Here is a 12,057-nt window from a genome sequence, read left to right on the forward strand (position 1 = left end):
AATTAAACGAATTCCAAATATTCTGCTCAGTGAAACCCCAGACTTATATTATTTTCCTCCAAATCGATTAGGATTGTAACGATTATAGGTCTCTGGGGAGAGAGTGAATGGGGTTGATAGTCACAGTGATGAATATTTACTCTCTCTCTCTCTCTCTCTCTCTCTCTCTCACAAGCATCACACGGTACATCCCAGATATAGTATTGATTCATATCATAGCAAGACAAACGTATTCATAAGGTAAATCCGGATAAACGCACTTCGCCTCGGTTATGATAAACTATTGACAGGTACCATACAATTGCACTTCACACGACCCAAATGCTGAATGTCTGACTCGCATTTTTTTTAATTCAAAATCGCCAAACATGGACATTAGGTTACGGCAAGGTTCATCATGAAGAAATGCTATCCATTACCAGATGCTGGATTACATTTTCCTTTTCCGTAGTAAAACCATGGCGTTTGCTTTCGGATCTGGAATAAAAGATAATCTGATCACAGACTGGAATCCGTAATTCGTAGTGGTTTTGTTAACAAGCAACGACTTGTACCCATCTCTTTATTTGGATATTTTTATCATACAACATGGGAATATCGATCTTGAAAGGTCAGCACAATATGGACACACTCGGCTGTATGCCTGATTTCATAACAATTCTGTGAGAAGACAGGAACTACTCACTTAAAGTCAGAGGGTGATCACAGTAAACCAAACATCTGCACATCATCAAATGAAAATATTGATATCGCTTGGATTGTCGAAAGTCTTATACTATGACAGAAATATGAACATCACTGAAAAAGTTACAGCTTTGCGTGAACAAAATGAACAAATGGTCACTGGAGAATGGAGATAAATTGTCTAAACATAAAACATGAAGTGTTAATGTTTGCAATGATGATCCAGATATTCCCTTCACAGCAGCGACAAAAACATGTGTAGGCATAATCTTTGACCACATTCCTTTCCACTCGACATTAAATATTTGGCAAATAAATGTTGAATATTTTGCAGGTGACATCAAATATTCCGTGGGGTGGAGGTAATAGACCCTGATAAAATTCGGATGAGATACAATTTAGATTCTGGCTGTTTCTTCAATTGTTCAACTCGTAAGCCACAACTTGACTCCATTCACTGTCAAGTTAAAAGTTCATGTGTGCATTCACTTTAACGTTAATATGTAGAAGAAAAAGAAGTTAAGACGAAAATCACTGCCATGGCATTCGTTGACCTAGTCCCAATACCGAGTCATCTGAAACCTTCATTTTGTATATAACACACCCCTCTTTCCTACTTTGACACACTTATACAAAATGCCAACATGTTTCGCATGTCACTTTCAGTCCATCTTTCTTTCTATTGTTAAAACTCTCTTCGAATAACTCCTTTGTTATTGGTGAGTACATTTTGAACAGCTGATGCATGTAACAACTCCTCAGATTTCAATGTGCCATGACACACGGATTAAGTAGGCCTCCTCATCGGTACACTCGATGTACCATTTGCTGATTCTGAATTCAGTCAATTTGTGAAAGACATGTTTAAGAAGCCCCAGGCTGATCGTAAATGAAGGATATGCTGTATTTGCCTGTACATATACATCTTTGGTCACAGAGTTTATTGCAGTTTGGTCATTTTATTGACACTTCAACAAAGGCCACATCAAGAGGTTGTGTTGCAATATCTACCTGGTGTTGATTATGTTTCGAGGTTTTCTTATGCCAGACTTGTCAGAGAAGAAGAACAGCAAGAACTCCATAATCTCTAATACTGTTTAGATGCTGACTATGAGACACCTCTGAAAATGGCCGCATAAATAACACTCCAGTTATATAAACATTTACATCGATGATAGGAATCAAAGTTTTGTTGTCTTCCTGTGTTTGATTCTGTTGCCTGATTTTCTTCCTGCACTTGCCACAGAGGAGGAAGAGCAGGATGACCATCAGGAGCCCGTTCGATAAACATCGTCGTCAACATAAGAAATTATCCTCATTTTATAGCACTGTCACCAGTTGTTAATCCTGTTTCGAGCTTTTCGTCCTCTAAGCTTGTCCACGAAGTACAGAAAGATGAATACCAGGAGCTCCCAGATCTCCGCGACTGTCAGGATGCTGGCCCCGAGACACAATCCCATCTGGCCACCAACATTAGCTGCAACAACAATAGCTCAGTTCACCAACAATGTATTTCTAAAAAAGAGCTAATACTTTATTGTAGCAGTGCTAGTAATAACATATACTTGTACACAGACATATGCTTTTTAAATAAGGGACAACCTATTAATCTTTGTAATCTATTATCCTGACAAGTAAATGATTTAGGGTTTACTGACAGCTTGAAGACTGTTTCCGTTATATCACATATTTATTGCATTTGTGTCATGTTAGAGTGAGCGAGTTTCGTTTTACGCCCCCTTTAGCAATATTACAGCAATATCACGGCAGGGGGACACCAGAAATGGACTTCACACATTGTACCCGTGTGGGGAATTTCATGTTAGAAAGTAAAATGAACACAGCATGTAGACGTTTATCACCCAGATGATCCCGGTTGCTAAGGGACGTAACTCTAAGAAGCCTTCAGACAAGTTTTATATTCAAACAAGTTTTATATTGACAACAGTCCCGTAATGTAAGTACTATTCCAGTTATATGACGGTTGTCCGTAATGACCGTGTGTGGACCAGACAAGCCAGTGAGCATGGACCCTCGCAACTTGAGTGAGTGAGTGAGTGAGTGAGTTTAGTTTTACGCCGCACTCAGCAATATTCCATCTTTATGGCGGCGGTCTGTAAATAATCCACTCTGGACCAGACAATCCAGTGATCAACAGCATGAGCATCGATCTGCGCATTTGGTCTTCGCAACTTGGATAAGATGACATGCATCAATTAAATAAGCGAGTCTGACCACAAGATCCCGTTAGTTGCCTCTTAGGACTAGCATGACTTTCCAAAGACCAATTCCAACTAGAGTCTTCACGAAGTGTTATGAAGTTGTGTACTAACAGAAGAGAGTGGCTTGAGTGTACTGAGGATGCTGTTTTGTTGATGTCACCATCATCTTGTCGTAGAACACTCTCAGCTCCAAGTAGTTATTCCTGAAGTAAAGGATAAAACTAACTTTATTTAACTAAATATACATATATAATTCCCAAAATAGTATATTGAGGTGATCATTAATGAACTATTTCCGAACACTGCTGTACGGACCAGCAATAATTAAATATGAGTCAATATTGCTGTGAGAGCACTTTTACACGAATCCCCGTATTTGTGTATGAATCTCAAATAATCCGGCAGATATTTCCGTACTACCTATACACCTTAAATACTACTGTATGAAAAGATATCATATATCATTCTCAAATATCGTTATTCCAAACATTCTTTCTCAGACATTACACATTAATTGACACTGTGAATTTCGCCTCCCCTCGCATATAAACAAAACTAATTCGTAGACCCCCCCCCCCCAATAATGAGTAAAAACTTAACTGTCTCACTATGACGTATATGAGTGAGTGAGTTTAGTTTTACGCCGCACTCAGCAATATTCCAGCTATATGGCGTCATCTGTACATAATGGACCAGACAATCCAGTGATCAACAGCATGAGCATCGATCCGCGCAATTGGGAACCGATGACATGTGGTCAATTGTTTGTGGATGGGCAAATGAAATTAGAACTGCACGAATACTGACAGAGGAATTCTGGTGTGATGGGGTGATCGAAAATCGGACAAGGTACGATGGTAGACTACTGACACAAACAGAGCTTACCTGAAGTATTCGGAACTCTCCGACTGAGTGCTGTTGTTCAGCAGTTCGGCCCAGATGTCTGCTGGGTACCCGCTGGACGACACTTGCGCACTGAACGTCTCAAAGGTGCATTGGGTGCTACATTTACACTCCTCCTCGAATGTGGTGTTCTTGCCCATTTCACCTATAAATACAAGGTTTCCATAGACACCGACAAAGAGTATTTCCACAGATAGTGACATGCAGTATTTCCACAGATAGTGGCATGCAGTATTTCTACAGATAGTGACATGCAGTATCTCTACAGATAGTGGCATGCAGTAGTTCTACAGATTGTGACATGCAGTATTTCTACAGATAGTGACATGCAGTATTTCTACAGAAAGTGACATGCAATATTTCTACAGATAGTGACATGCAGTATTTCTACAGACAGTGACATGCAGTATTTCTACAAATAGTGACATGCAGCATTTCTACAGATAGTGACATGCAATATTTCTACAGACAGTGACATGCAGTATTTCTACAGATAGTGACATGCAGTATTTCTTCAGATTGTGACATGCAGTAGTTCTACAAATAGTGACATGCAGTATTTCTACAGATAGTGACATGCAGTAGTTCTACAGACAGTAACATACAGTAGTTCTACAGACAGTGACATGCAGTATTTCTACAGACAGTGACATGCAGTATTTCTACAGACAGTAACATGCAGTAGTTCTACAGACAGTGACATGCAGTATTTCTACAGACAGTGACATGCAGTAGTTCTACAGATAGTGACATGCAGTATTTCTACAGACAGTAACATGCAGTAGTTCTACAGACAGTAACATGCAGTATTTCTACAGACAGTGACATGCAGTATTTCTTCAGATTGTGACAATAAGTAGTTCTACAGACAGTAACATGCAGTATTTCTACAGACAGTGACATGCAGTATTTCTTCAGATTGTGACAATAAGCAGTTCTACAGACAGTGACATGCAGTAGTTCTACAGACAGTGACATGAAGTAGTTCTACAGATAGTGACATGCAGTAGTTCTCCAGATAGTGACATGCAGTATTTCTACAGATTGTGACATGCAGTATTTCCACAGATAGTGACATGAAATATTTCTGCAGATAGTGACATGCAATATTTCTGCAGATAGTGACATGAAATATTTCTGCAGATAGTGACATGCAATATTTCTACAGATAGTGACATGCAGTATTTCTACAGATAGTGACATGCAGTAGTTCTACAGATAGTGACATGCAGTAGTTCTACAGATAGTGACATGCAGTATTTCTACAGATTGTGACATGCAGTATTTCCACAGATAGTGACATGAAATATTTCTGCAGATAGTGACATGCAATATTTCTACAGATAGTGACATGCGGTATTTCTACAGATAGTGACATGCAGTATTTCTACAGATAGTGACATGCAATATTTCTACAGATAGTGACATGCAGTATTTCTACAGATAGTGACATGCAGTATTTCTTCAGATTGTGACATGCAGTAGTTCTACAAATAGTGACATGCAGTATTTCTACAGATAGTGACATGCAGTAGTTCTACAGACAGTAACATACAGTAGTTCTACAGACAGTGACATGCAGTATTTCTACAGACAGTGACATACAGTATTTCTACAGACAGTAACATGCAGTAGTTCTACAGACAGTGACATGCAGTATTTCTACAGACAGTGACATGCAGTAGTTCTACAGATAGTGACATGCAGTATTTCTACAGACAGTAACATGCAGTAGTTCTACAGACAGTAACATGCAGTATTTCTACAGACAGTGACATGCAGTATTTCTTCAGATTGTGACAATAGTGTAGTTTTACTACAGACAGTAACATGCAGTATTTCTACAGACAGTGACATGCAGTATTTCTTCAGATTGTGACAATAAAGCAGTTCTACAGACAGTGACATGCAGTAGTTCTACAGACAGTGACATGAAGTAGTTCTACAGATAGTGACATGCAGTAGTTCTCCAGATAGTGACATGCAGTATTTCTACAGATTGTGACATGCAGTATTTCCACAGATAGTGACATGAAATATTTCTGCAGATAGTGACATGCAATATTTCTGCAGATAGTGACATGAAATATTTCTGCAGATAGTGACATGCAATATTTCTACAGATAGTGACATGCAGTATTTCTACAGATAGTGACATGCAGTAGTTCTACAGATAGTGACATGCAGTAGTTCTACAGATAGTGACATGCAGTATTTCTACAGATTGTGACATGCAGTATTTCCACAGATAGTGACATGAAATATTTCTGCAGATAGTGACATGCAATATTTCTACAGATAGTGACATGCGGTATTTCTACAGATAGTGACATGCAGTATTTCTCCAGATAGTGACATGCAGTATTTCTACAGATAGTGACATGCAGTAGTTCTACAGATAGTGACATGCAGTATTTCTACAGATAGTGACATGCAGTAGTTCTACAGATAGTGACATGCAGTATTTCTACAGATAGTGACATGCAATATTTCTACAGATAGTGGCATGCAGTAGTTCTCCAGATAGTGACATGCAGTATTTCTACAGATAGTGACATGCAGTATTTCTACAGATAGTGACATATTTCTACAGATAGTGACATGCAATATTTCTACAGATAGTGACATGTAGTATCTCTACAGATAGTGACATTTTCCCAGATAGTGACATGCAGTGATTACACAGATATTGGCAAACAATGATTACACAAATAGTGATATACAGTCAATACACAGATAGTGACATGCAGTATTTCCACAGATAGCGACATACACATACAGTATTTCCACAGATAGTGGCATACAGTGATTACACAGATAGTGATATACAGTCATTACATGCTGCACATGCATGAAACTGAGCATGTCTTCTCATAGGCCCTCTGTTTATTAAATTTAAATGTATTTTTCATCTCATACCTCAACCAGCAAGTGTTTGGTCGGGTTAATAAAACAAAGAAAGAAAACCTGAAAAATATTTTCAGTAATTGTGTCACTTCAAGTTTAAATTTTATAACTTCAATCACTTGGTAATAACCGTCAAAATAATTTATGAGAAGATCGAATGATTCAGAAACATTTTTAATAAACGCAGATAACTAAAGATCAAACTGACCTGAGCGTTTTAGTGTTCAAGGGTAAGAGTATTTGTTTGTATCGCCCAAGTGTATAATTACCACAGTAGCTTGGATAATTGTGATGAGAAACTGTGTACTATGTCACGTCGGAATGAACGTTCAGGGCGGGCTGGTGAAGGGAAACAGGGACAAACGATACTGGCAGCCTTAGAACAATCATTAGTTGCTGAGAATCTGTTCCCACCTGGAATCACAACACTGGTTACTTCTAGTATTACAATAACTGGGCGTATGATACTCACGAATAGATATCGAATAACAGGTGTCCTGCTTCTCCAGGGAGCATATTGGGACATCGGGTCCTGTTGATCCTAGTGGCAATTAAGTGCATTTATATTACACATAATTACGGTAAATGCCTCGTTATTTATGCATCATAGACAGCATGTGACTGGCGACACACATTGACATGAAAGTACACATTTTTGGAATCGGTGGTTCGGCGACAGCAAGATGAAATTCAAAGTAACGAGAAAATAATTCCACAAATTACGAGAATAATAACGGAAGTAACGAGAAAAAAATCATCATTTCGAGAACATAATTGAAGTAACGAGAATGGTTCGGTGAAAAGATAGTTAATGCTATAAAAGGAGTACCATTAAGCTTGTCCGAATGGCACCGCCCGCCACAATTTCATGGAAGGGAATTCAATCGGACATTATCTTGGTAACTGGTGTGTCAAATTTGGAAATGACTTCCATATGTCTTCCATCAACCTTTTGAATGCATTACTGAGGCCTTGGATGTTGTAACTCTTTGAGAAAGAGCGACATTGTGCTCTTTAATACCTTTAAAGAGAGCGTGCTCGATTGTACTGAAGCTAATTTCTAGTGTCCCGCCGTAATAACTCTCTGAATATTGCTAAAACTATCTTTATTTCGGACACAGGAAAAAAGATATTACCCTCGAGCTCGGTGCATGTGTTTTCAGTATTTTTCGCCTAACATGACTTATTTATTTAAACCTGATCAAATAATTCGTCCGAATTGTTCAAGTGTTTTCATTGTTTGCGAAATGACGTCATATGAAGGCATTGTCGCAAATAATGGAAATGTCCATGACGTCACAAAGTAATTTTTGTCAGATCTTTAAGAAATGCAACACATTTTCTCACATTTTCTATTTGAAAAGTAACACTTTGTCTATATATATATATATGTGTGTGTGTGTGTGTACACGTAAAATATAAAAGATGAATAACTCATTCAGTAAATTGAATGGAGTGTTTAAATTGTGCCTGTGGTGGAGGTACCGTGCTGGCCGCATGGAACTCTGGGTAGGAGAGTGCCGTGAAACGTCATCAAGGTACCACCTGTAGCTACACGCCTCTTTCCGTGGCCAACAAGAAGGCTCGTAACTGTACACACAGGCAAACTGTAGCGGAAATAGGATTGCGCAACAAAGAGAAAATGACCAGTCTTCCTATATGCGAGAGCAGCGAGCAAAGGTTGGCAACGTACTTCCATCGCTTCGGTTCGAAAAATATTTTTAATATCAAAATAAAATATCGCCACCATCAAATGTAGACACCAATATCCTCACAGGGTTGTGCTCTCAGATTTCCAACCTCATATTTAATAATTACTCACGTAAAACATATTTCATTCAACACTTTAAGCGCCACTCGTGCCATATCAAACCGTCCTTCGCCTCCATTACCCCTGCCAGCTTCAACGGAGTGAAGGAACAAGAATAAGCAGAAATTCAAGAGAAATATCATATTGCCTAATTTTACCATTAAACTGATTGGAGATTAGTTTTCTTTTCTGTCGTCGTTATTGTTAGAATTTTCGTAATATTTATTCTACAAAAATCACTTCTGGCGTAGTGGGCGAATGAAGCAGGGGAGGTAACTCCGCAAGTATTCCCCATATGGGGGACATGTGATTCAACAAGTATGTTAATATTTAAGTCCCCTGTTCCTTCACTCCGTTGAACCGGAAGCTGGCAGGGGTAATGGAGGCGAAGAACTATTTGATGTGGCACGAGTGGCGATCGTGGCAAACCAATCAAATCACGGGTAGTAAAACGCATTTCGAAGCATGAAAATGGCGGCACCGTCGAACTATGAAACTTCGCTAAGCTATGCAAAGCCGAATTTAATCCTAAACTTTGAGCTAAAGAATCAGCAATTTTCAACATTAAACATCTTTACGCCTGGAATGACTGTATAGCTGCTTTGCCCACCGGATATGGGATATTCTTGGAGTAGCCATGTTTGGAAATTCAGGGTTATCTTTCCTTGGAAATAGTACTAGACTATTTCTATCTCCGTCCCCGTTTGCGCTTAGACAAGTCCCAGTCGTGAATATGGCCACGAGAAGGGTACGAGACGCCATCCGGCTTAACGAGTAGTTACGAATATAACTTACGTGGATCAGAAGGTCCGACACATCCACACAGGTTAAAGACTTTGGTCTGGATACACTCCATGAAGCAATGGTCGTAGGTGTAAGGGGAGTAGTACTTGAGAGGATTCACAAAGTCGGGACTATTTGTGTCCACACAGTCCATTTCATCAAAAGCCATGTAGGGATCGGGCAGGTACACGTACTGCAAAACAAGGACCATTAAGCTGACTTGCTGAAGCTTCGCTGTAAAAAGTATGTTTATACGATGACATTTAGTGAATGTATGTTGTTTACACGTTGCTGTCAGTAACATTCCTGGCACCCCATTGAGTGGACCCATGTGACAATGAACCCGTTGCTGTCGGTTCTTACACCAAGCAGCCGTGAACATCCGGGTTAGAATTGGTCTTCAGCAACCCATGCTTGTCGTAAGAGGCGACTAACGGGATCGGGTGGTCAGGCTTGCTGATTTGGTTCACACGTGTCATCGTATCCAAGTTTCGTAGATCACTGGATTTTCGGGTCCAGATATGATTGTTATTTATAAACCGCTGTCTTATTGCTGGACAATTGCAGCGTTAAACAACAAACATACTCACCTCATTCAGTACTGCGCTGAGACATACACACCCTACTTGCTCAACCCGTTTTCTACAGTTTATTCATACCTATTCCATCATGTACAAATGTATATGACAAAATTTACAATTGCCTGAATGGTACCTACCCTAACGTCTAACGGTCGACTAATATAGGATTGATATGATGCTAAATGACGGAATTGGTGACTGAATTTGTCCAGAAGCCAGATCCCCAAAATGGTGAAAATGTGGTGCAGTTCTGGCGACCGAATTTTTTCACTATCAGGAATAATTTAGCTTTGTTTGAAAGCTGTTTATCATCAGCTACCGTGCGTGAGATACCGTGCAGGGGCCCATTTAAGGTGCAACATATCATTTCAATTATGTTAATATTTTAACCGATAACTGGATGGTTTAATTTAATAAATTTGGATTGACCGATTTTCATCAAAATAGTAGCTTTGCAATGCTCGGATCATGATTTAAACTTGTGGACAATAATACTATACATGCTAATGGCAAAAATATTTTGGTCAGGTAAAAGGTCAATTTTAATAGAAAGTGCATTTGATGAGAAACCATTTGAGTCAAGCTTTAGAAATTAAATTTAGGTTTTTCTAATTCAGCTATATCATTGAAAGGTCATATATACGTTTGGTTAGTATTGTATGCATGAAAAACCATTACAAGGAAACGAAAGTTTGTACACTGTATTCAGCTCAGCAACATACTACATAATGTCTAATCAACAGTAACAGCTCCATACTTTACATAGTCACAGAGGACTGACTGACTGACTGAGTTTGGTTTTACGCCGCTTTAAGCAATATTCCAGCTACATCACGGCGGGGGACACCAGAAATGGGCTTCACACATTGTACCCATGTGGGGATTCGAACCCGGGTCTTCGGCGTGACGTAGTCACAGAGGAAGATTTGATGAAGATCTATTACCACAGAAACGTACTGCTTAAAATACAAAACATTGAGTGCCTACATTTATGGACAACCTTACGATATTCCTAGATAATATATATTTAAACATTTTGCTCATACGATAACGTTCATAAAAATATGCAGGCCTCAGTTTTAGTAATATCTAATGACAGCACAAAAGAGTTACACATAACATGGTCATGACACTGTTAGCAACTGTCTTCGCAAGTGGGATACGATGGCATGCATCAAACAAGTAAGTGAGAACGACCACCCGATCACCATAGTTCCCTCTTACGACAACAAGGGTTACTGAAGATCAATTTTGACCCAGATTGTTTTATGGATCCAACATATTTGTGAACCTGTGAGAATTTGTAATGAATATATGCATAGTCAGTCTCATGATATAGATTGTAGGTCATTCCAAATGCTATTATAGACAACACAATGTATGTCGCCAATATCAACTGGTCTCTGTATAAGTCGTACCTTAGAGAGCCAATTGTCACGTTACATTTTAGTATTATTAGCTATTTAATACACCCACTGAAGTTGGTATACAGATTGGCAAACGAGTTAGATGCTATAAAATTAGATTTTGCACGGGAAACCTTGAAATCGAATATACATATTGGCAGTAGTGGGGGCCCTCGCTTAGATGGATACTAAAAGACCAACTGTCGTTCATTTCCCGATTTCAGTATGTCGCATGACTAGGTTGTCCTTCAAGCAGAAGGTTAATGAATTGCCAATAGTTATCGCATAATGGATTTGGCTCATGAATCGCTAGCTTCATCAGCTGATGAACGTCAACAATACAAAGCAAGTCCTAAAATATTGACAGCAGTGGGTAACCTCGCCTAGATGGACGCTAAAAGACCAGCTGTCGTTTTTGTACCGATTTCAGTATGTCACGTGATTATGTTGTCAATCAAGCAGAAAGTTAATGTATTGACAATTGTTAGCGCATAATTGGCTCACGCGAACCACTACCTTCGTCAGCTTATGAAAGTCAACAATACAACGTCAGTCCGATAATATCGACAGACCTCACACAGATGAACACTACAAAGTCGGCTGTAGTCAACTGCATTGTTCCAACAGACATTATGAAGCCACCAGATGTGATCAGCTGAACGTGTTTGAAATGAAGGAAATCTTCTGCTTGGCAAGATCTATCTATATATTTCCAAAATACGAATTCTTATATTTTTATAAATGCATTTCCCTCCTCGTAA

At 39.1% G+C, this 12,057-nt stretch overlaps 1 protein-coding gene across 1 annotated transcript in view; it reads right to left on the reverse strand.

The window, feature by feature from the left end:
• Nucleotides 1–1,724: 1,724 nt before the first annotated feature.
• Nucleotides 1,725–12,057, reverse strand: part of LOC124255148 (acid-sensing ion channel 4-B-like) — a 47,318-nt gene continuing 36,985 nt past the window's right edge. The window contains exons 6-10 of the mRNA XM_046688986.1: nt 9,322–9,502; nt 7,189–7,257; nt 3,792–3,954; nt 3,018–3,109; nt 1,725–2,161 (exon numbers count right to left, since the gene is read on the reverse strand). Of these exons, the coding sequence (XP_046544942.1) occupies nt 2,016–2,161; nt 3,018–3,109; nt 3,792–3,954; nt 7,189–7,257; nt 9,322–9,502 (651 nt within the window). The 3' untranslated portion in view covers nt 1,725–2,015. The remainder of the gene's footprint in view (nt 2,162–3,017; nt 3,110–3,791; nt 3,955–7,188; nt 7,258–9,321; nt 9,503–12,057) is intronic.

This window comes from Haliotis rubra, unplaced genomic scaffold, assembly GCF_003918875.1.
Source record: "Haliotis rubra isolate DU_JTF1 unplaced genomic scaffold, ASM391887v1 Scf595, whole genome shotgun sequence".
Classification (NCBI taxonomy): Eukaryota; Metazoa; Mollusca; class Gastropoda; order Lepetellida; family Haliotidae; genus Haliotis; species Haliotis rubra.